The 25,857-nt window shown below is 45.9% G+C and overlaps 1 protein-coding gene across 1 annotated transcript; it reads left to right on the top strand.

Moving 5' to 3' along the window:
• Positions 1-5,541: 5,541 nt before the first annotated feature.
• insig2 (insulin induced gene 2) lies at positions 5,542-14,515 on the top strand. The gene is made up of 7 exons (XM_079277045.1): positions 5,542-5,672; positions 8,914-9,025; positions 9,278-9,450; positions 11,312-11,436; positions 11,662-11,828; positions 12,319-12,418; positions 13,110-14,515. Exons 2-7 carry the CDS (start codon positions 8,922-8,924, stop codon positions 13,149-13,151), a joined length of 711 nt encoding a protein of 236 aa, XP_079133171.1. The 5' UTR covers positions 5,542-5,672; positions 8,914-8,921; the 3' UTR covers positions 13,152-14,515.
• Positions 14,516-25,857: the final 11,342 nt, after the last annotated feature.

Raw genomic sequence — 25,857 nt, 5'->3', positions numbered from 1 at the left:
GTATCAAAAGCGAGTGATGATGCAGGAGGGCTGATTTGAATGCATGTGAGTCAATGTTTCTGTCCTCAGTGTCTTCAGGCTGTAGAAGTGCTTCTTTATTTAATGGGTTGTTAAACGTACAGTATGAATATGTATTCTCTTTATTAGTTGCTCAGTCTCGCTTCCTCAGACCTGAGTCTGTGAACTGTCTGTCGCTGGTGGACCGATGGAGTGGAGCAGAAGAATGTGGAAATAGTGCCCAACAGTGTACTTGTATGTACAGCATAGCACTCGTGAGTTTAGTAAATGTACTTCTTCTCTAATGGAATGCTGACGAGCTCAGTTAAGCTGAGGCTGACTGAAGTGAAGTGAACTCGTCCGCTGAAGCTTGATGAGGTGAGTACGTGTGAGTTTAAGCACCCGATCCAGCAGCTGTTCCACTGACCGTCACCAACTCAATCCACACGTAGAAGGAACGTTTGGACTGATGCGAGAACATGACGGGACCATGTTTGGGAGGAAACATGTCCCATTGTTCTGATGTTTACTCAATCTGATCATACGCAGTTAAATCATTGCACTTGAACTTGTTTTAGGTTCTTATCGCTGCTTCTTTAGACGCTTAACAACTGTGAAAATGTGATTATAGACAAATCTATATTCTGACAGTACGGTGTCATAAAACATTTCAAACGATACCCAGCTGTGTTAACAATAATCTAGAACTGAAACAAAGTTCATACATCTAATTAACAGGCGATCAAAAGAAAATCTGTTTGCAACTATTTTGATCGTTGAATCAATTTATTCATTTTTCAAGCAACATTGTGACTATACTCTTCTTTATTGGAAAGTAAAATACAAATCTTTGGGTTTTGGATTTTATTTCTGACATTATAGACCAAACAATTACAGAGAAAACAACGACCAGGTTAGTGGTTATATTGTCAAAATAAGTCCTCAATTCCAACTCCATTAATAAGAAGAATCCTCTTGTGAGGGCAATATCCTCTGTTGAATGACTCGAAAGCAGAAAGGAGCTGGTGTTCGAGGCTCGTGGGTTGAAACCTGTGAATGATGAAGTTGCCACTGAGCAGCAGGTCTGCTCACACTTCATTCAGCTCCCACTGCCACCTTCGAGTGGGAGGGGTCACAGCATCCAGCACCAGCATCTTCGTCTGTGCTCCTCTTCCTCTTCCTCGGTTTGATTTTCAATACATGTGTAAGGCCATGCAGCAGCGTCTAAAAGAAAAGCCATTACAGTTGGGTTAAACCTTCACACGTGGGTGAGAGTGCATGCTTTGGCACCTGACATCTCTGTATTTCACGTGATAGACACTCTATTAAAGCGGCGGGTCCCGTAATGGACTATGCATCAGTTCAGGTAATGGTTGTCAGCTTGAGTGCCCGAGAGGCAGTGGAGAATTCCATTAGAAACCTTATAGTTACTAAATCAGTCATTCTCCATCTTCCTCTCTATCGAACCACCTCTTTGGGGCAATTACTACAGCTTGATACTCTCAGCCATGAAAAGAGACCGAGTCCTTGGACTCCTGGTGCCCGCTGGACTGCAACGGGACCAGACAGCGATCCTCACTCAGATATATGAAGGCTGCTGTGGCTGTAAATCAGAGAGCCGGGGTATGAGCGCTTGCAACCCCCGTGATGGAACATGTTTTCCTCCACAATGCCCATTTGTGAGATCTGCTTAAATATTTGTTCTAGGATGAAGGAGCGTTCATGCCTTGCTTAGAGGTGTGAAGATGCAATACTGACTTCTGTTCCCGGATCAGTTGTTACGGGTCTGTTCTGGGTATAAGATGTGACTGAAGACACAGCTTACCTCACTGTATTCATCATCATGCACAGTAATTCCAAACATTCGAGTGCAGTCAAACAGCCACGACAGTCAGTTCTCCGACACACAGCGTGTTGAAAGCTGCAGCCGCTGTGATTCACTGATTCAGGCCCAGCTCCACCCTGACAGGTGTGAGATTAACTTAGTTAGGTGCAGAGGCACTCATGCACACCAAATTAAATTAATGGAACAAATTTCCCTCCTAATTAAGATGAAAATACGTGTCAGTTGTAACCTTGCTGAGCACTAATTATATACAAATGATTTATCATCAGTTTGGTCCTGAATAGCAATGGGCTCACCTCTCCGATAGCTGGCTGAGTGTTAAGAGATGCCCCTGATCAACAGTGACAGGTTGTGCTGCGGAGAAGCTGCACGTCGCAGACGCTCCTCCCTTCCATTAACCTACATTGAGTGTGCAGCTGAGCATCGCTGGGCCTTGGCTCTGCTTCTTGTTTCTCTCCTCAGAATGGAAATAAAGTCCATTCAAAGAGGGAAGGTGGGGGAGCTGGTGTGACTGATGCAGTCTGATGGAGCAGGGGGATGAGAGTGGGGATGAATCCTACGAGATGTGCCATTCGTACTGAGACTGGATTAGCATGTGCATCTTCAACAGGCTCTCCACCTCAAATAACAACTTGAACAATGCAGAATACAGTTCAGCTCACACATCTACATTCTATGCCTGGCGGCGGATAATTGCTTCTTGGTGCCCTCGAACAAAAACGAGCTTGTATCAGCCAAGTACCAGCCTGAAACCAGCAGGTGGTGCAATAGGTTAAGCCTGCCAAAAGCCACTGTAGAGACTCCTGTGAGCTAAAGTATCAAAATAAGCAGGGCTTCATTCTAACTACAGCCTAACTGGGATATTCCATCTTATTTCCTGCTGCCCTGCAAGTACAGATATATTTCAATGGGCGGAGGCTCAGATTAGCATTAGAATCAGAGTCCCTTGTGATGCAAAGGACACACCGGCCAGTCTGTAATCATTGTTCCGCAGGCTTGCTCACAGGGGATACAGCCCGCTTTGTCATTATCATTCAATATGCCACACACTTGGTGGCATAGCTGCTGTGGTGGTGCCAGTAACGGCACATTTGCATTTTCCTCCGCATCGTTCCAAGAAATTGTGCAGACAATCACCACAAATGCCTCCTGCGTGTTCCCACCGGCTGAAGATGAGCGATGCCGTTCCTCCCTGACTGCTGCGGAGGACACAGATCTCTCTTTCTCCGTTTCATTCGCTGCTCGTGTGATTCTCCTCCTGCAATGGTGTGTGTGCGTCCTCACAATGCCATCATGTACCGGTGTCAGCTGCAGCCGTGGGGATGGTTTGACTTTCTCTTGTAGTTTGGGGTTATTTAGCCGACACCTTGTTGGCTGCTGTTGTGCTGAATGTCAGTGTGGCTGCACAGGGGACGTACCAGTGTTCTCCAGCTGATTCCTGTCCTGTCTTCAGCTGAGTCTGTCTGTCACAGCATGTCAAGCACTCGTTGTAAGAGCGGCCTCCACCTCCTCCACCTTCCTGCTGCCTGCCCTGTGGGCGGAGGTTCTTGTAACATGCACAAACGAAATAAAATGACCAATGAAATGTATATGTATGAATTTCACATAAAAACAAAGGATTTCACATTTGTGAAGGTCATTGTGACTCTGGCTCGAATCTTTCTCAGGTTTTGTCGTTGATACATTTACATATTTAGGGGTAAAGATTTGGTTGAAGGGTCACACTGCAGAGTGCAGGTCCCTAACATGTGACACATTCATTGGAATACCAGAGAGCAGCCATTTTCTTTTGTTGCTCCCACGCCCTCTTCCTGCTGTAGCGAGAGGGAGCTGGAGGTCGAGGTGTGAGACGCTCGGCAAACAGCTCCTCACATCATCGCTGTCGGGGGATTAGCACATGAGGCAGCGAAGGAGGGGGTCGAGGTTAATTATAGACAACAGAGAGGTCACAGGGTCTATTATTCTGGAGCCGGGACCTGCAACGGTCCAATGGGAACGACATTGATGACGAGGGTCTGGCCCCACCCCTCCATCACCATACACACCCACAACCCACCCTGCGCACGCCATCACTCACATTTATACCGAAGGAGCCGACAGTGGGACTCAGCGGACTGACAATGAAAAGGCCCTTAGCGTTGGGCACAGGCAGGATGATGAATTGAATCCCTGGCTGTTCTCTGGCTGCGTCAGGGGCCTCAAGGTAGCCCCTGACAACTAATCGGCAGCCCCGATCCCTCCTCTTTCCTACCAGACTTCCTTTATCACTCTCATTATTAGGGTTAAGTGAGTCTCCCATGGGACTGTGAGTAGTACACTGAATAGAACCTGCAGAGTCATTTTTATTAGAATGGCAAAGGCATAAATGAATCTATATGGCTGCCTGCATCTGATGATGTTGACTTGTATGTTCAAATTGTCCTCCCTGAAGGTTTGTTGAGACCATTTTTGTTCCAAATGATAATGGCTTTTTAAGATATGATGAAATAAAAGGCTGTGAAGAATGCTTATTGAAGCATAGTGTTGCCAATATTTTAAGAACAAATCCATGTGCAGAGTCAAACCAACAATGAATGTATCAACTACAGACACAGTGTTGTGTGTGTATATCTTCTTCCTTTGTCTTAGAGCTCCATTGTTGTCCAACAACGATTAAAAACACTGAGCAATGAGCCATGCTGCATGATGACATGTTCCTTCATCAACACACACACTGTAGTTCATTTCGACTCAATCCCACATACACTGGTGCTTTAAATATACTCTGTAAAGCAACACATTCCATTCAACTTCAATTCAATTGATTTGTGCAGCCCGAAATCACACATTCGCCTCAGGGGGCTTTACTCTGAAAAGGATACGACCTCCTCTATCCTCGGACTCTTGCTTCGGAAAAGGAAAAACTCCCCCACAAAAAACTTCAATGGGGAAAAAAGAAGGAAACATCCGGAGGAGCAGCAGAAGAGGGCCCCCTCTCCCAGGATGGACAATAGACCCACAGGTCCACCCACCAAAGACACTTTGGACCAGTCACCAACAGAACGTTGTAAAAACAAGTGTCAAACCCCTCAATTTAAACGGTTTGATCATATCTCTGTGAAGTGTTGCCAGGTGTGTAACACTACAATCTAAATATGTTTAATTTCAGCATCTTATTCTGAACTCAACTCGAGTTTTTGACATCTGTAGCATGAGAACTACAGTTAGCCATGATAAGTGTGGGCTGTGGTGTGATGAGAGATCATGGTCTGTTTGTATTGAAACTATTGTGCCGCCAGATGTAATCCCTAAACCCGTCATGAGCAGCAGGCCCGGTATGAATACTAAATGGTGTGAGGATTAAGAGTGATCCACACTGGGACTGTCTCACCCCTGCATCTCTGTCAGCCTATTAGACCACAAGACACAATCAAACATGTTAAAACAGACTGAAACACTGCAGTAGCTTTAAAAACACATACAAAATACACAAATGACATCGCTTTTTTAAACTGCCAATTTAATCCACCATCTTGCAATTCATTTTAAGGTTCGACATTAATATATAACATTTACAAATTAAGATTTTAGTATATGACCCTTATTTATGATGTACAATTGTTTGCGAATTCTGCAGACATGACTCTAATCACGTGATACAGCTTCGCGTAACGTGGTTACGTCATGGCTTTAGACGCTGATTGGCGTTCACTCATCTTAGACAGCCGGAAGTAGTCTCAGACGGGAGAGAAGGCGAAATCATTTGTGCCTCTTGCAGCCGGCATACGCTGAGCTATTTCAAATGTCATGTCTAACTTTCATTGTACTGGAACGTGTCTGTTACTATAAGGTAAGATTTATCCTCCACCTCAGCCGGTGTGCTACCACGGGGGACTTCCAACATGCATTCTAGCTAACATTATTAGATACATCAGGTTAGCCAACTGACGACCAGCTAACTAACTTAGCATACCAGCTGCCATCACAACTCACGTCATTTGTTCGTTATTACTTTTAACACGTACTACCTTAATTGAGTTGTTTCGTTGTCTCTTTTAAACGTATTCATCTGCAGCATGTAGCGTTAGCAAGGGAAAGACGGGCACATGTTGTTGACGCTGCTGAATGAAGCGTTTAGCGAGTTAGCGTGTATGCTAACTCGCTATATCAACCCGATAGTTAACGCTAAGTTATTAACGTTATTAGAAAATAAAGTCAAGTTCTGCCTCAGATAAGCACAGAACGTCACATGAGGTGAACTATCCCCGGTGTGTGCCTCTTAGGCTCTGCTCAGGCCGGGGTTAAAGGTGAACAGCTAACGTTAGCTCAGCGTTCATCTGAAGTACTAACTGTCTGTTGATGGAGACGTGATGCAGCGTTTGTATCAATCACGACCACAATATTAAGCACTGAACAGTATTTCTAGACGTGATACATTATGACGATGCATAAGGCCAGCAGAGGAATGACATGTTACGTCTCTGATGACGTTGAACAAGTAGAGAAATCCTGGAGCTTCTCCAAATCCGGTGTGTTACGGAACACCGTCGAGGTCAATGTGACCGTGGGCTGCAGAACCACAATCGCATGTCTGGGCTGAGTGTTGTGCTTAAAGAGTAACTTGCAGTGAATCAATGAGTAGCATAATGATCTAGAGCAGCGGTTCCCAAACTTTTTAGGCCGCGCACCCCCTTCTACATCCCGACCGGGTTCGCGCACCCCCCCCCCCCCCCCATTACAAAAAAAAGAAAAAGCAACAGAGCCTATTTATAGCCGCATAAAAATCGGATCAATGAGAGAACAGTTTGCTCGCGCGTGGCGTTTGTTTACAAGACTTAGTCCGCTGTTAAATGTTGCAGTGTGTACACAAACTGCAACATTGTATCATATTAATCCCTGAATCAGAACAAAGCAAACGAACTGAAGGTGTGAAAACGCCCTGAAACACTGCAACAAAGTTTCAATAACTTTCAGTGACACAAGGCGTCACTTTTAAAGAGCAATACGGATGCGAGGACACACGCACAGGCTCAGAGGCAGATTATCACATTTCATTTACAATTAACCATAGCGGTTACATTAATCTGACTCGAATTACAATACAGTTACACATCACGATTGTACGTTTTGAATTTTAAATCTTACAACGGGATTTTTTATTATTCATGTTTTTATTTTGTGAAAAATCCCACTTTTTAAATTAAAATTACATTTTTTTTTAAAATATTTAATATTATTGCACCATCAGACCGCTATTACACTTTTCCTCTCGCGCACCCCCTAGAGCAGCGGTTCCCAAACTTTTTAGGCCACGCACCCCCTTCTACATCCCGACGGGTTCACGCACCCCCAACCCCCCCCCCCCCCCACACACACACACACCTTAAAAAAAATAAAAAGCAACAGAGCCGCATAAAAATCGGACGAATGAGAGAACAGTTTGCTCGCGCGTGGCGTTTGTTTACAAGATAAAAAACACAAAAACTCTTCCTGCACCGTGCCTTCGAAAAGGTAACGGACGTAACGTTACGAAGGTAACGGACCATTGGCCAGATTGGCCACATCTGTAGACTCATCTACTTGCAGAGAGTAAAACTCACTCTTCTTCACGCGACCGACCAATGTAGCCAGGATGTCTTCGGACAAAGCATCGATGCGCGCGACAGTGTTGTTGGACACCGGGATCACGTCCAACTTTTTCGCTTCTCTCTCTCCAATCAGACATTCCACCATCTCTTTAACATTGTGTTCCCTCTCCACCACCGCCTCTCCTTCTCCCTATTACGCGGTCAGAATACGACCACAACACGCCGCCTGTCTCCGGCAGAAATGCGCTCATCCACGCACGGGAACAACACCGAGTTGTAATATAAACCTCCATAACACCCCGCCACTCTCGGCTCATACCTCCCCAGCAACGAGGCACATCACCCGGTCACAATACCTCCAGAATGTCCCCCGGGTGAAATCCGGTACTTGGTTTTATGGTTCCGAGTGGCGGCGCTCACTCGTTGGGCCGGGAAGCGAGGTCTCCAGCCGCCCCTGCCGTGAGGCACCCGATCGTCGGGTCTTCAGCCCTCGGAACAGGCCGCGGGTCAATAACTGGTGGGTGGCGGGGTAGAGGCGAGGCAGATCACAGAAAAATAATAAAGACTAGAGTATGGCAAAGATATGTTGATGAGAAACGTATTTGTACGTCAAACACAAATGTAATCAGGGAGAAAATACGTTCGTGGTAAAACGTAATTGAGAATGCATTTTAGTTTTGGGGGAACGTAATTTTTAGGAGACAGGACTGCACCGCCATTACATTTTTCCTCTCGCGCACCCCCTAGAGGCAGCTCGCGCACCCCCAGAGGTGCGCGCACCCCACTTTGGGAATCCCTGGTCTAGAGACACTAGCTTTTCACAAACATATACTCTACAGTGACTTCTGATGTGGTTTATGTGGTGACAAATGTATTTCTGCATCAACAAACTCAAACTGGAGGAGATGTCAGATGAGGGAGAGCATCTATAATAATTACGAGTCAAAATGCTGCTGTTGACCCTGAAGAGGTTATGAATGTATATTATCTACATATGACAGACCACAGTCTGACCGGTTTGGTTTCCAAGAGACTCACAACACACAAGATTTAGGAGAAATAACAGATATTGTCATTTTATCCATCGACATCAAGAGGACAACAAGTGTAACTGGAAAAATGCCATAAAGCAACCTCCACAATGACGGGAGGAACTGTCATGAACTGTAAACTCAGGTTCCATGTATTACTTCATCAACCTTCAACGTTGGTTTATGGTGTTTCGACGGTTACACTCATTGTCTTGTTGCTTCTTCACGGTACATTGTGTTTGCCATGAGCAGTGCCTTGAGCATAAGAGCGTCTGTGCATGCTTGGCTCACACGTAACCTGCAGAGGTATAAGCAGAGCTTCACCTCAGGCATTGGAGACCATGGCTTCTTCCTGTGGTGTCCGCACTGCCTGGTGCGTACTTGCATTCTGCAGGAGGTGTATGTAAGCTAATGTTACAGTTAGTACAGTAGCGGTTAACGACGTCATCCACCCGTCTATTTCCTGACCCAGGCTTACGAATGTCCCGAACACTGACAGCCATGAGCGACAGCGCAGTGACCCGGGGCCAGCAGCAGATGTCAGGGCCTTCCCGGGGCCCCTATATCTCAGTCATCACCAACAGGTTAGTGCTGCATCTTCTCAACCAAAGCTCACCTTAAGCAGGACTTCATGATGACTAAAGACAGGGAGGTATACCATAAGCTCCACAACACCTTTCCTGCCTTGGTTTATGAAGCATAGCTATGGGAGCTTATGTTGGAGTCTGCAGTACACTGTATTGATGTACTTTGAGGCCTTCCTCTTATCATGTTTTGTCAGTTTGCAGTGTAAAACATTTCCAGAGTCTCCTGACTCCCTTTGCTCTGCATTGTAGGACCACCAACCTGGTGATCCGAGGGGCCATGTTGTTCTCTGTGGGCGTCTTCCTGGCTCTGGTGCTGAATTTACTTCAGGTGCAGAGAAACGTCACTCTCTTTCCCCCTGATGTCATCAGCAGCATCTTCTCCTCGGCCTGGTGGGTACCGCCCTACTGTGGCACGGCTTCAGGTATGTGAAGAAAGTCCCGTCTGGTTTATTTTCATCTTTTAGGAAAGGAGGGAAGTTCTGGTGGGTCTCAGCTGAAATGGTCTGAGAGTTGGTGTCGTGTTGTGGCATGTCTTGTCATACAGCACATTACTTAATAGCTCTCAGTACTGCACAGAGATGGTCACATCAAAATCCAGCTGGGTTGTGAGCATAGACTATAAGAAGTGGACATAGTCACCGTGACGGCGGTTCTGCATTTTTTCCGTCACCGTCTGAGTTTTTTGCAACCAGAAGTGACACAAGAGGGTGGAGCTAAGTACACCCTGACAATTATAAGACATTTTAGTAGTGCTGGGCAACGACTACAATTTTTAATCACAATTAATGTCATTGTTATGGCAACGTTCAATAATGAATTCAAAAGTAGTGTATTGCGCACTTCTTTTTTTTAAAGTACTGCTCTATGAACAATAGGGCAATAACATTTGGTTTTCAAACACTTACTAAAACAAATCAGGTTCTTTTTAACAGCAGCATTCCTTTTACACAGCAGCAGTTCTATCGCTTCTATATCTGTGCTCAGTGTGTGTGAAACGTTCCACTGCTGTGCAACAGGAACAACATGTTTCAGCACGTTTCATCTCCATGACAGTCGGAGCATGTGATGCAGCTCTAGTCTTGTTCGGTTCGCAATGCGTCCTGAACGGTTCAACACGAATATGTGTATCATAAGTATTTGGACGGTGACACATTTTTCTAATTTTGCCTCTTTACACGACTCCAGTGGATTTTAAAGGAAGCAGTCAATGTGTGGTTGCAGTGCGGACTTTCAGCTTTAATTCAATGGATCAAATATTACATTTTTATTCAGTCCCCCACATTTTCCGAAAATATCAACTTTTTTTTTTTTTTTTTTTTTTGCTAGCATTGGACAAGTAAATGAAATACTTTACACATTCAGTTGAGTTCAGTCATTGTAAGTCCTTAGGGCGACCGTGGCTGAGTGGAGAGCAGGTCGTACTTCAGTTGGATGAGTTCAATCCTTAACCCCACTTCACCTCCCGTAGCTGTGATGGGATGTGTGATGAGTTAGTCTGATGGGCAGGTGGCACTTAGCCCCTGCCCATCAGTGTGTGAATGGGTGAATGATGACAAGTAGTGTGAAAGAGCTTTGAGTGGTCGGAAAGACTAAATGAACGATATAAGTACCTTTCATGAAACTTATTTTTCCAGACTCCCTTTCTTCTGTTTTCATTTTTCTGATCTTTGTGTTTTACAGTTTAAGCACATTTTGTCATCAGAAAGCGTGTCATTGTCTGATCGATGCATAAAATGTCAACAATTCATGAGAACGTGATGAATTTGATGTATTAGTTTTGAATCAAATACAACAAAACAGTCGTCCTTTTGTAAAATGTAGCAGTAAGTTGGATGCCCCGCCCCCAAGGTTCTCCTCAGCATGTTCCTGGCGCTCTCATTGGCTGGAGGTCAGATCTTTTGACTGCTAGTTGATGCATCTTGGAACATCGAGCGCCACGCCAGCGTCAGTTTGCCTCTGATCTGGTGCTTCTGTTGGGGGTTGGGTAGTGTGTCCCCGTGATGGAAACCAAAACATAAGCGTCGTTTTTCCTGTTCATTCGGCTTCGTGAAGAATCTGCTCATCGTGGCTGATTGACGAATTGTCAAAGAGAAGTTGTCCACATCAGATCATACTGTATTTAACAGTAAAGTGTTCCCATCCAAGAGCCCCTCAGTAGGTCATGTGATCTGAGTATTTGTTACTATCAGAGCGCAGGACAGACCCACAGCAGACATGTTGACTGTACCACCACACGCTGCTCATGTTGCCTCTTGCTCTGTGCTGTCTCCATTCTCCCTGCAGCAGTGATCGGGCTGCTGTACCCCTGCATCGACAGCCGTCTGGGGGAGCCACACAAGTTCAAGCGGGAATGGTCCAGTGTGATGCGCTGCGTGGCTGCGTTTGTGGGCATCAACCACGCCAGTGCTGTATCCTTCACGTGTTGGGGCTTTGTACATCTGCTGTTCTTTCATACTTTTACAATGAGTGGGTGAAAGTGTTTCTCCCCCTCAGTGTCTGCAGTGGTTTGTGTGCACTGCCGTACGTCATTGTGTAAGTAGAGCAGAGCTTTCATTAACTGGTGTAACAGCTGTGTGAACTAGTGTGGAGCTACCAGCCGCTAGCTGCTTGGTCCTTGACCCTACCTCTGTCAGAAAGTGGACTTTGCCAATAACGTGCAGCTGTCTCTGACTCTGGCGGCGCTCTCCATCGGTCTGTGGTGGACCTTTGACCGCTCCCGCAGCGGCTTTGGCCTGGGGGTCAGCATCGCCCTGTTGGCGACGCTGGCTACCCAACTCCTGGTTTATAATGGAGTCTTTCAGTAAGTTCACATTTAAGAAGCTTTATTGCCATGACCGTACTGAATATGTCTGTTTCCTGTTTCTATGGCGGCTGTGAGCGCTCAGGTTCTACTTTGTTCAAATGTTTCTCATTTGTTGTGGAAGCAAACGAATGAAAACAGAGCAACATGTACAGAAAGGAAGAGGAGCAGACAGACGGTTATTTTATGTGTCACGGATTGTTTTGCCAGATTGTAATGGCTAACCTACGCTTTGTCCGTACATGTTGTTCTATGGCAGCACAGGTTACCAGTACTGTATCTGACTAAATCCTCCACCAGCAATGCCCACGCCATTTCCTGTCTCATTGTATTTGTGAATTTCTCTTGTAATTTGCATTTGGCAGCTTTGCTGTCTGTGTGTTTGACCTTTTTATTAAGCAGTCAGTCTGACCACGATAACCACAGATGACGGTTAAGGTTTGCCATGCATTGCTGCTGAATTAAGAGCTGCTGCTTCTTCTGTGCACAGGTATACGTCACCAGACTTCCTGTATATTCGCTCCTGGTTACCTTGCATCTTCTTTGCAGGCGTGATAACGATGGGAAACATAGGACGGCAGCTCGCCTTGGTAAGAAACTGGAGTCTTTTCTGAAATTCTGCTCTACTCTGTTGAACTAGTATTGGATTCATGCTGGACTGTAAAGCAAACAGATGAGTGTCAGATCAGGAGGCAACCTCACTTAAAAGAGAAGCCAAAGCTTCACGTGTTAAAGCTGCATTCTCTCTAGTGTCCACCAGGGGGCGACTCCTCTGGTTGTATAGAAGTCTATAGAAAATGACTCTACTTCTCTCTTGATTCATTCCCTCAGTAAACATTGTAAATATGAGTTTATGTCTCAATCTCTAGTTTCAAGTCTTCTTCAATACAGCATGATGTTCATTTAGTACATTATGGTCCATTTAGAGTCACACAGACCATAAAGCAGGGGATGCTTTAGGGCGGGGCTACACAGTGATTGACAGGTCTCCACCAGAGACGTATACGGCGTCTCTACGTCACTCCTCAGTCCAGATATGTCATTCTGTTTACTAAAAACCAAGATGGCGACGTGCAAAATGAGGCTGAACTTGCAGCTTCAGACCAACAGTCCATAAAACAAATGGTGATGTCACGACGACTACGCCCACTTCCTGTATACAGTCTATGTGCCAGAGGTGCATCAGTGTCCTCCAAGGTTCTACACAGAGAACCTGGCCATCAGAGTGCTTCCAGCTCTTCTGTGTCTAATTGTATTTCCTGCTTTTTGTGTGTTTTTCAGTATGAATACAAGTTTGTTCAGGAGAAGACGCACCAGGACTGAGGGATCTCACCAGGCCTCTGCTCAGAACAATGTTGTCTTTGCACCGACCTCGGGTGTCAAAGACACCCGAGGTCCTGATTGGCTGCCTGAGCTTCCTGCTGGACAACAAAGTATTTTGATTGGCAGACCCTGGGACGTCTGCTGGCTGTACTGTTACCTGAGCTGAACAATGGTAGCTGAGGTTCTTGTGTGTTTTTCTTGGGTGCAGTTTCTCTCTACTTACCTGGGAAGAGATTAGCAGCGGAGCGTCTATCGCTCTTCAGATCAGCTGGAATGTTTGAAACCTTTGGCTTTGTTGTGCCAAACACAGAAGGGGGGGGGGGGTTAAAGTCAGCTCTTATCTCAGTCTTTCACATATCAGTGGAGAACACACAGCCGGAGAGATATCTCTATACCAAACAGTTTATTGTGTATAATTTGCTTATATCTACATTTAGGTTTCTAGATGGAGTGACGTGTATGTCTGTGAGAACAAAGTGTGTATTTCTACCAGTCCTGCTTATCACCAGCATGTATGAACCATCTGATCCATGGAGGACGGTGCAGAGCTCCCAGGTTGTGAGCGAGTGAATCATACATAGACTGAAGTGACCAGCAGGCTGAATCCAGACATGAACACGGTTCACTTTAAAGCACATTCAGTCATCTATTTTAAACCCTTTTATCATTTCAGGGAGCAACATGTATCCAAATATGTACGTGTTCCCTCCTCAGCAGCATTATCTTCCCACAGAGCCGCAGTGATCACATCTTCAGCTCATTGTCTTCATAGCGCTTCACTGAAACATGTTGGTTATCTGTTGAATACCTCAAATATGCCCTCTGATGGAGACTAGATCAGGAGGAAGATGTGTGAAGATAGACTCACTGTGAGCTTCATAGTAACATCTAACACACGTTGGCATAGAACGAACACGATGAAGTCATCAGTGCATCATGTTTGCACTGTTATTTAGGGTACTGATGGTGGTCTCCCTGAAATGCTCTGGGCATGCTTTGATCTACAGTCTGACATTTCTGACAAATCACTGTATCAGTGCAAGACTTCTAACTGTTCCACAGAGAAGATGTCCGCACAGTGTTACCGACTGTTGTGAGCTGGGCGGCTTGAGAATAATCTGCTTTTGTTCTGTAATCTGAGGTATGACCGGATCCTTTAAGGGACATTTCTACAAGCATCTGTAATGACTCATGACGGTAGAGTTACAGCACGTAAACTGTTCAACAGTGTTTCTGGAATCCTTTATATCACCACTGCACAACTTTGACATGACAGATGATCCTTCTAGCAGCCAAACGGATTCAGCCTCCACTTGCTGTGGAACCTGCACGTGTGTTATTAAAGAACATGGCCTTCTGGGTAACTGCCTCTGATTTCTGTTCATGTCTCATCCAGAAGGGAACACGCTGCTGAACTGCAGCCAAGTATGTTTCGTGGAATATTTAGCAAGATGAGCGATCTGCTCAGCCAGCCAGCATTTCTCAGATTGGAGTGAGTGTTTTCATCAGAGAGAGCAACACAGAGAGCAACACAGAGAGCAACACAGAGAGCAACACAGAGCGCAACACAGAGCGCAACACAGAGCGCATCACAGAGGGCATCACTGTGATGCTCTGTGATGCTCTCTGTGATGCATTCTCCCAACAATCTCTTGGCTCCATTAATAACTTGTCAATAACAATATCTCCTAACGTACTGTACTGGAATGAAATCCCTTAGTTTGCTCTGTGGGGTCCTTGTTTGTATCATTTCTGAAATAAATATGGTACAAGAACTGGAGTTCCCTATAAAGAGAACACAGTAGCATGTCCGATGCAGTCATATGATAAATGAGCAGCTCTGATTTAGGGTGTCTATACGTTACAACATGTTTAAATTAATCACAACTATTCATAGAAACGACTAAATACTGAAATGTATTCTGTGTTTTGTGGTATATCTCATCAGACCAGCTGTCTGTGTTGCATTAAACGTCTGAAGCCTGTTTAAAGCTGCAGCTAGTCAAGTGGAGATTCTACAATCTACAATTCTATCGCACAAATGCTCAAACACGAGCTGTAGCGCCGATGCAGAATTGCACACATCAAGTGGTACAGTGTTCACCGCTAATGTGGATTAATGTGTCGTGTCTTGTACCGGCCACAGACACAGGCTCGCAGAGACAGAAGTAATTAAGATGAATAATCAGGATTCAAAATCCCTTTGTTTGTATTATTGCTAAATTCCAGGATAAGGACACAGTTTCTCAGTTGTTTACATGAGTGTATGAGCAATCTGCTGTGTGAATGTTATTGTTCAAGGCTAACTAGCCAGTGAAACAATAGGCGTGATGTGTCATAGCCATAAGTGCTGCTCCCAAGCGCTAAACTCCCCACCGCTAATGAATTCATTAATCTCTCTATTTATTCCTGACAAGCAATTATCTCCTCTCACAGAATGAGGGTCAGGCGGCAAGGTTGAGAGCTCTCACATGTATGCTGAGGAGGAAACATTAGAGCCGATGGCCGCTGTCCGGAACCCTCATCCTATCCGACCCCTTCTTGGGATGGTTCAGGTGCTGAACTGTAGCCTTCATTCACATGTAGAGTATTAACAGTAGCTGCCACGTCGTGTCTTGATCGGGGACGTATGTAGTATGCAGTATGTAGTATGTAGTATGCAGTATGCAGTATGCAGCATGCAGTATGTGGCATGCGGCATGCAGTATGCAGCATGTAGTATGCAGCATGCAGTATGCAGCATGCACCATGTATCATGCAGCATGTAGCATGCAGTATGCAGCATGCAGCATGCATCATGTAGTATGCAGCATGCAGTATGCAGCATGCAGCATGCATCATGTAGTATGCAGCATGCAGTATGCAGCATGCAGCATGTAGCATGCAGTATGCAGTATGCAGCATGCAGTATGCAGCATGCATCATGCAGCATGCAGCATGCAGTATGCAGCATGCAGCATGTAGCATGCAGCATGCAGTATGTAGTATGCAGTATGTAGTACGGTGCAGGACAAGGCAGCTGCCAACTCTCACATTGGTCCTGCCGTAGCATTACCACCCCACCTTACTCACATTCAAACTACGAGACAGTTTAGGGTCATTCTGCAACATAGGCACCATTGCATTAAAAGTCAATGGAAACAAAGAGTTGAAACATTGTCAACTTCAGCAACAAAGATTGCATGTGTCCCAGTTGTTTGTTTAATAAATATACAGATTTAGAGGAAAAAGTTCAGTCAAGAGACCGAGCTGCATCACACACACACACACGCACACACACGCACACACACACACACACACACACACACACACACACACACACACACACACGCACACACACACACAGAAGGGTGTGTGGATGGACGGGTCAAACACGGGACCTTCAACCAGGAGACGGGTGTTTGGTGAAACCAAAGATCAACATTGATCATTGGAAGACTTTTTCTGTGTAGAATTCAACCTGAACCACGATTCAGCAGCAATGAGCACTGATGGCATTCCATAATAAAACATAACATTGGGGATGGGACCCATGTGTTCAGCAGCAACCCTGTTCCTTGGAAAAACCCTGAGCAGTTTACCAGCAGTGGAGCTGTGGGCAGTGTTAAAGGGAAGGTGTGTGTGCTTTGGGCTGTTCTAAATCAATCAAAACTACCGAGCAGCACTGATGTCTGCTCACGTTTACGTCTGTCGGACTACTACCAGATGCCGGGTTGAGACTCGGGATCAGCTTCTTTCTCCGGGTCGTGTTTGTTGGCGTGTCATGGTCTCCTCTTTTCTACTTTTCTAGAATCTTTCTCCTTTATGTCAATAACCGTAACATTAAGCTCTGACTGCCACCTCGTTACAATACATTTAGTTTGGGCTGCTGAGAAATAGACCTTCATTAACAAATTCATTTTACATGCAGCATGTCTTCTTAATATCACCTGACATCCTCGGCTGGTTCTGTTCTTTTACTTTCTCTACATTGGCTGCAGGCGGATATGTTGGTCTCTAGTGATTAGCAAACCCCCCCCCCCCCCCCCCCCCCCCCGGATAAGAGTGGAGGTAAAGTCCGTCAACCGGCTCAACAGCTTATGGAAACAAAGTGTAAAGAGTTGACAGTTCTGTATTGGTGTATTGGCTTGTTAGTGTATTGGCATATTGGTGTATTGGTGTATTGGTGTATTGGTGTATTAGTGTATTAGTGTATTGGCGTATTGGCGTATTAGTGTATTGGCATATTAGTGTATTGGCGTATTGGTGTATTAGTGCATTGGTGTATTAGTGTATTGGCGTATTGGCATATTAGTGTATTGGGGTATTAGTGTATTGGCGTATTGGCATATTAGTGTATTAGTGTATTGGCATATTAGTGTATTGGGGTATTGGTGTATTAGTGTATTGGCGTATTGGTGTATTAGTGTATTGTCGTATTGGTGATTGGTGTATTAGTGTATTGGCGTATTGGTGTATTAGTGTATTGGCGTATTGGTGTATTAGTGTATTGGCGTATTGGTGTATTAGTGTATTGGCGTATTGGTGTATTAGTGTATTGGTGTATTAGTGTATTGGCGTATTGGTGTATTAGTGTATTGGTGTATTAGTGTATTGGCGTATTGGCATATTAGTGTATTAGTGTATTGGCATATTAGTGTATTGGCGTATTGGTGATTGGTGTATTAGTGCATTGGTGTATTAGTGTATTGGCGTATTGGCATATTAGTGTATTGGCGTATTGGTGTATTAGTGTATTGGCATATTAGTGTATTAGTGTATTGGCATATTAGTGTATTGGCGTATTGGTGATTGGTGTATTAGTGTATTGGCGTATTGGTGTATTAGTACATTGGCGTATTGGCGTATTGGTGTATTAGTGTATTGGTGATTGGTGTATTAGTGTATTAGTGTATTGGCGTATTGGTGTATTAGTACATTGGCGTATTGGTGTATTAGTGTATTGGCGTATTGGTGTATTAGTGTATTGGTGTATTAGTGTATTGGCGTATTGGTGTATTAGTGTATTGGTGTATTAGTGTATTGGCGTATTGGCATATTAGTGTATTAGTGTATTGGCATATTAGTGTATTGGCGTATTGGTGATTGGTGTATTAGTGCATTGGTGTATTAGTGTATTGGCGTATTGGCATATTAGTGTATTGGCGTATTGGTGTATTAGTGTATTGGCATATTAGTGTATTAGTGTATTGGCATATTAGTGTATTGGCGTATTGGTGATTGGTGTATTAGTGTATTGGCGTATTGGTGTATTAGTACATTGGCGTATTGGCGTATTGGTGTATTAGTGTATTGGTGATTGGTGTATTAGTGTATTAGTGTATTGGCGTATTGGTGTATTAGTACATTGGCGTATTGGCATATTAGTGTATTGGTGATTGGTGTATTAGTGTATTGGCGTATCAGTGTATTGGTGTATTGCAGTGGCGGCATTTTATACCTGGGCCTTCACTGCTGTCCTGCAGCTGAAATACCACCTTATAACCACATTGTGGCACCACAGCTATGATTCATTTTAATGCTCTAACTATGTACGTCTTCGTATTAAACCGTTCGGTACGAGTCGTTTGAATAATGCTCGAGCATTTAGAAAATGCAAAACCTACATTCAGGAAAATATAACGTCCTCAGCTGGTCTGGCTGTGGGATCCACTGTCATTCCTTAATGACAAGCCGCGACCCAAAGAGAGTATCATAGGATTTTACTTTCACAACATGAACATTGAATGTACTGCTCTGCAGTGTCTTTCCTCCTCTCAGCACCCTCTATCATGGTGCAGCTCAACTCAGTCAGAATGCATTTTGATTGGCTGAACTGCATCACGTGATGTGATTCACTACCCATCAGCCTCTGCTGGCTGTTAAGTTTCATTTCACGATAGTCACGTGCTCGCCCACTGACCAATCACAGCACTCTGCACCTCACGGGAAAGCTACATATGAACACTGAGCGGCACGTAATGCTGACGTCATTATAGGCGGCTAGCGGGCGCTGACACGTCAAAGAATACGCCCAACATGTCAAACTAAAGATCTGATTGGTTGAACACTATGACAATCAACAATATCGTCCCCATGTACTTGAATCTGCACTGGCTGCAGGTGAGAGTCTGCAGGCCTCTGGCTCTGTTCTACCTAGAGACACAGAGGTGAGATCTGATTGGATAAAAGCTCTACTTAAAACAAGCTGCACTGGAAGCAGAGCAACTGAGGAAGACAGGAGCTGTGCAATGAGAAAATAAGATAATGGGAACAATATTTTTATAAATTATAATACATGGAGTGTATTTAAGAAAAATGATTAAATGACAAAATAGGCCTAAGAGAAGGCCTTGCAGGCCCTGACAGCCCGCCACTGGTGTATTGGTACATTGAGGTATTAGTGCATTGGTCTATTCGTGTATTAGTGCATTGGTGTATTAGTGTATTAGTGCATTGGTGTATTAGTGTATTCGTGCATTGGTGTATTAATGTATTAGTGCATTGGTGTATTAGTGTATTCGTGCATTGGTGTATTAGTGTATTAGTGCATTGGTGTATTAGTGTATTAGTGCATTGGTGTATTAGTGTATTGGTGTATTAGTGCATTAGTGTATTGGTGTATTAGTGCATTAGTGCATTGGTGTATTAGTGTATTAGTGCATTGGTGTATTAGTGTATTGGTGTATTAGTGTATTAGTGCATTGGTGTTTTAGTGCATTGGTGTATTAGTGCATTGGTGTATTAGTGTATTAGTGCATTGGTGTATTAGTGTATTCGTGCATTGGTGTATTAGTGCATTGGTGTATTAGTGTATGAGTGTATTAGTGTATTAGTGCATTGGTGTATTAGTGTATGAGTGCATTGGTGTATTAGTGTATGAGTGCATTGGTGTATTAGTGTATTGGTGTATTAGTGTATTAGTGCATTAGTGTATTAGTGCATTGGTGTATTAGTGCATTGGTGTATTAGTGTATTAGTGCATTGGTGTATTAGTGTATTAGTGCATTGGTGTATTGGTGTATTAGTGTATTGGTGCATTGGTGTATTAGTGCATTGGTGTATTCGTGCATTGGTGCATTGGTGTATGAGTGTATTAGTGCATTGGTGTATTAGTGTATTGGTGTATTAGTGTATTGGTGTATTAGTGTTGTGGTGTATTGGTGTATTAGTGTATTAGTACATTGGTGTATTAGTGCATTGGTGTATTTGTGTATTAGTGTATGAGTGTATTGGTGTAGTAGTGCATTGGTGTAATAGTGTATTAGTGTATTAGTGCATTGGTGTATTGGTGTATTGGTGTATTAGTGTATTGGTGCATTGGTGTATTGGTGTATTAGTGCATTGGTGTATTAGGGTTTTGGTGTGTTAGTGTATTAGTGTATTGGTGTATTGGTGTATTAGTGTTTTGGTGTGTTAGTGTATTAGTGTATTAGTGTATTAGTGTTTTGGTGTGTTAGTGTATTGGTGTATTAGTGTATTGGTGTGTTAGTGTATTGGTGTATTAGTGTATTGGTGTATTGGTGTATTGGTGTATTAGTGTATTGGTGTATTAGTGCATTGGTGTATTAGTGTATTCGTGTATTGGTGTAATAGTGTATTAGTGCATTGGTGTATTGGTGTATTGGTGTATTAGTGCATTGGTGTATTAGTGCATTGGTGTATTAGTGTATTAGGGTATTCGTGTATTCGTGTATTATTGTATTCGTGTATTAGCCCATTAACCATGAACTTCCACAATAACACAGAATTAAAAGCTTTCAGGTGCAGAATGTGGAATCAACCACCGGGCCAGATTGAACATACTACACTGATTTACATTATTATAGCTCATCTTTATTGAACCACCACAAGCAGATACCTCCCGAAACCTCCCGCCACCTTTTTGACGCCACATGGAAAACTTGCTGCTTTTGACACGGGTGCTGCAACTCATAGAGTTTGACCTTGTACTCGCTTATGTGTTTTTCACACACAGTGGAGCACAAAGCCGATAAAACGCACGCAGTTATTGCTGAGGACAGGCCGAATACGATGAAATAGGTCTTAGCGGGGAACCACAGCGTTCCATCTGCAGCCCGTCTCTGAGGGATGACCGTCTAAACTGGAATAAAAGCCTGTTAAACGGTGTCACTACATGAATCACTGCCCGTGGAGACATCCATCACTGCTTAAAAGGTGACCACAAATGATCTGTGAACCACTAGATATTGATTACTCATGTGCTGCAGGTGTCAGGTTTAATGTTGCAGCGGCTTGATAGTGTCGCCTCTGACAGTCGCTGCCCTAACTCTCCTCTGATAGATTTTAATGGTGAAATATTGATTTCTTTCTGGCCAAGGTCTGCCAGCAAGGGCCAGATCATTTGTTGGGGTAATGCAGGACACTCTGTGGCCTGGTCCCAATCAATCATTGTGACATGAAGCACCAAAGAGAAAAGGAAAAAGGAGGAGAAAAAGATCCGGCCTGGTGAAGCGACAGCACATACATCCACAATCAGGTCGTACAGGCCTGCAGAGCAGCGTGAGCGACACAGAGCAGTGCCGATATCACCAACACGGCTCCACTTCATATGAATACTAATGATGTGTTTATTGAGCAGATCACAGCTGGTGGGATGGCAGTCAGAGTGCTGTGAGCAGGGAATGAGGATCTCGGAGAGAGGCTCTATATTTGATCGAAGCGGCTCTTGGCTGCGTTGGGGAGAGACTCAGGTAATGTGTTGTGTTACAACTCAGTGGTCGTTCCCCCCAGCCGGACCGATAACACACTTGTTAATGGGAAGCCATCAATCACAATCAGCCTCCTATTCCACCAGTGTCTCCACTCTCCACAGCTTTGTAAGAAGGAGCTGGAATAGAGGTAGTAATGGAGTTTTGTGGCCTAGCTGCTGCAGAGTCATATTTCCAGCCAGAGCAATAGATTCTTTGCCATGTCAGCACGTCTTTTAAAAAGAGAGCCACAGAACGGCCATGAGAAGCAGTTGAAGGTTGGACGAGGCCTTTGAATGAACACCAAGCCGGCCTCAGGTGGGATGAGTGCGTTGGGTGTTTGGTGCCAAAAGCAGCTAATTGGTTTTTCATTACACTGTTCAGTCTGCTGTTACATCCACACAGCACAGGCTCACACAAAGAAGCAGTGAGTGAATGAATCCATGAAGCAGCCAGACTGTAGTCAAAGCTATACATGTGTACTTCATATACTTCAATTATATTTGATACATTATGAATAAGCTGCATCACATACTCTCAGGTGTTGCAGTGGAGGTGCAGAATTCAATGTAAGGTTTGAATAAACAACAGAGTGTGTAAGTTACCATGTCACATGTCTTATAGTCACATGTCTCATGTTGTATGGTGAGAAATGCAATTACTGTGCAATCACCATTTACTATATTTCATAACTAATGTGAGATTAGACACCCTGACCTACAACAACAGATGGTATCCTCTGTAACATATCCACATTTGGAACATGTTGTGGTTCCACTGAGTGTTGATTGCAGTTGGTGCTGAACTGCTCTGTTGAGTGAAGACAGAGAGAAAGAGTGCAGCTGACCAGAAGGGGGCGCACTACTACACGTCTCCTCAGCCTGCCTGATGCAGCAACGCTTCATTCTACACACCATCAGCAGCCTCACCGTGGTGGAGGAAGTGTTCTCCACCATCAGCAGCCTCACCGTGGTGGAGGAAGTGTTCTTCACCATCAGCAGCCTCACCGTGGTGGAGGAAGTGATCTTCACCATCAGCAGCCTCACCGTGGTGGAGGAAGTGTTCTTCACCATCAGCAGCCTCACCGTGGTGGAGGAAGTGTTCTTCACCATCAGCAGCCTCACCGTGGTGGAGGAAGTGTTCTTCACCATCAGCAGCCTCACCGTGGTGGAGGAAGTGATCTCCACCATCAGCAGCCTCACCGTGGTGGAGGAAGTGTTCTCCACCATCAGCAGCCTCACCGTGGTGGAGGAAGTGTTCTCCACCATCAGCAGCCTCACCGTGGTGGAGGAAGTGATCTCCACCATCAGCAGCCTCACCGTGGTGGAGGAAGTGTTCTCCACCATCAGCAGCCTCACCGTGGTGGAGGAACTGTTCTCCACCATCAGCAGCCTCACCGTAGTGGAGGAAGTGTTCTTCACCATCAGCAGCCTCACCGTGGTGGAGGAAGTGTTCTTCACCATCAGCAGCCTCACCGTGGTGGAGGAAGTGTTCTCCACCATCAGCAGCCTCACCGTGGTGGAGGAAGTGATCTTCACCATCAGCAGCCTCACCGTGGTGGAGGAAGTGATCTTCACCATCAGCAGCCTCACCGTGGTGGAGGAAGTGTTCTTCACCATCAGCAGCCTCACCGTGGTGGAGGAAGTGATCTTCACCATCAGCAGCCTCACCGTGGTGGAGGAAGTGTTCTTCACCATCAGCAGCCTCACCGTGGTGGAGGAAGTGTTCTTCACCATCAGCAGCCTCACCGTGGTGGAGGAAGTGTTCTCCACCATCAGCAGCCTCACCGTGGTGGAGGAAGTGTTCTCCACCATCAGCAGCCTCACCGTGGTGGAGGAAGTGATCTTCACCATCAGCAGCCTCACCGTGGTGGAGGAAGTGATCTTCACCATCAGCAGCCTCACCGTGGTGGAGGAAGTGTTCTTCACCATCAGCAGCCTCACCGTGGTGGAGGAAGTGATCTGCACCATCAGCAGCCTCACCGTGGTGGAGGAAGTGTTCTCCACCATCAGCAGCCTCACCGTGGTGGAGGAAGTGTTCTTCACCATCAGCAGCCTCACCGTGGTGGAGGAAGTGTTCTTCACCATCAGCAGCCTCACCGTGGTGGAGGAAGTGATCTTCACCATCAGCAGCCTCACCGTGGTGGAGGAAGTGTTCTTCACCATCAGCAGCCTCACCGTGGTGGAGGAAGTGATCTGCACCATCAGCAGCCTCACCGTGGTGGAGGAAGTGTTCTGCACCATCAGCAGCCTCACCGTGGTGGAGGAAGTGTTCTCCACCATCAGCAGCCTCACCATGGTGGAGGAAGTGTTCTTCACCATCAGCAGCCTCACCGTGGTGGAGGAAGTGTTCTTCACCATCAGCAGCCTCACCGTGGTGGAGGAAGTGATCTTCACCATCAGCAGCCTCACCGTGGTGGAGGAAGTGTTCTTCACCATCAGCAGCCTCACCGTGGTGGAGGAAGTGATCTGCACCATCAGCAGCCTCACCGTGGTGGAGGAAGTGTTCTCCACCATCAGCAGCCTCACCGTGGTGGAGGAAGTGTTCTCCACCATCAGCAGCCTCACCGTGGTGGAGGAAGTGTTCTCCACCATCAGCAGCCTCACCGTGGTGGAGGAAGTGTTCTCCACCATCAGCAGCCTCACCGTAGTGGAGGAAGTGATCTTCACCATCAGCAGCCTCACCGTGGTGGAGGAAGTGTTCTCCACCATCAGCAGCCTCACCGTGGTGGAGGAAGTGTTCTCCACCATCAGCAGCCTCACCGTGGTGGAGGAAGTGATCTGCACCATCAGCAGCCTCACCGTGGTGGAGGAAGTGTTCTCCACCATCAGCAGCCTCACCGTGGTGGAGGAAGTGTTCTCCACCATCAGCAGCCTCACCGTGGTGGAGGAAGTGTTCTCCACCATCAGCAGCCTCACCGTGGTGGAGGAAGTGTTCTCCACCATCAGCAGCCTCACCGTAGTGGAGGAAGTGTTCTCCACCATCAGCAACCTCACCGTGGTGGAGGAAGTGTTCTCCACCATCAGCAGCCTCACCGTAGTGGAGGAAGTGATCTTCACCATCAGCAGCCTCACCGTGGTGGAGGAAGTGATCTCCACCATCAGCAGCCTCACCGTGGTGGAGGAAGTGTTCTCCACCATCAGCAGCCTCACCGTGGTGGAGGAAGTGTTCTCCACCATCAGCAGCCTCACCGTGGTGGAGGAAGTGTTCTCCACCATCAGCAGCCTCACCGTGGTGGAGGAAGTGTTCTCCACCATCAGCAGCCTCACCGTGGTGGAGGAAGTGTTCTTCACCATCAGCAGCCTCACCGTGGTGGAGGAAGTGTTCTCCACCATCAGCAGCCTCACCGTGGTGGAGGACGTGTTCTCCACCATCAGCAGCCTCACCGTGGTGGAGGAAGTGTTCTCCACCATCAGCAGCCTCACCGTGGTGGAGGAAGTGATCTCCACCATCAGCAGCCTCACCGTGGTGGAGGACGTGTTCTTCACCATCAGCAGCCTCACCGTGGTGGAGGAAGTGATCTCCACCATCAGCAGCCTCACCGTGGTGGAGGAAGTGTTCTCCACCATCAGCAGCCTCACCGTGGTGGAGGAAGTGTTCTCCACCATCAGCAGCCTCACCGTGGTGGAGGAAGTGTTCTCCACCATCAGCAGCCTCACCGTGGTGGAGGAAGTGATCTTCACCATCAGCAGCCTCACCGTGGTGGAGGAAGTGATCTTCACCATCAGCAGCCTCACCGTGGTGGAGGAAGTGTTCTTCACCATCAGCAGCCTCACCGTGGTGGAGGAAGTGTTCTTCACCATCAGCAGCCTCACCGTGGTGGAGGAAGTGATCTCCACCATCAGCAGCCTCACCGTGGTGGAGGAAGTGTTCTCCACCATCAGCAGCCTCACCGTGGTGGAGGAAGTGTTCTCCACCATCAGCAGCCTCACCGTGGTGGAGGAAGTGATCTCCACCATCAGCAGCCTCACCGTGGTGGAGGAAGTGTTCTCCACCATCAGCAGCCTCACCGTGGT

Source organism: Melanostigma gelatinosum (assembly GCF_949748355.1).
Source record: "Melanostigma gelatinosum genome assembly, chromosome: 10".
Classification (NCBI taxonomy): domain Eukaryota; kingdom Metazoa; phylum Chordata; class Actinopteri; order Perciformes; family Zoarcidae; genus Melanostigma; species Melanostigma gelatinosum.
Note: the sequence above shows the minus strand (reverse complement) of the source record. Positions and strands in the feature narration are given on the sequence as shown.

Coding starts and splice junctions, on each gene's coding strand:
- insig2 (XM_079277045.1), top strand. CDS start 8,922: ATGTCCCGAACACTGACAGCCATGAGCGACAGCGCAGTGACCCGGGGC. Junction 11,829..12,318: donor GTTTATAATGGAGTCTTTCA/GTAAGTTCACAT, acceptor TTCTGTGCACAG/GTATACGTCACCAGACTTCC. Junction 12,419..13,109: donor TAGGACGGCAGCTCGCCTTG/GTAAGAAACTGG, acceptor TGTGTTTTTCAG/TATGAATACAAGTTTGTTCA.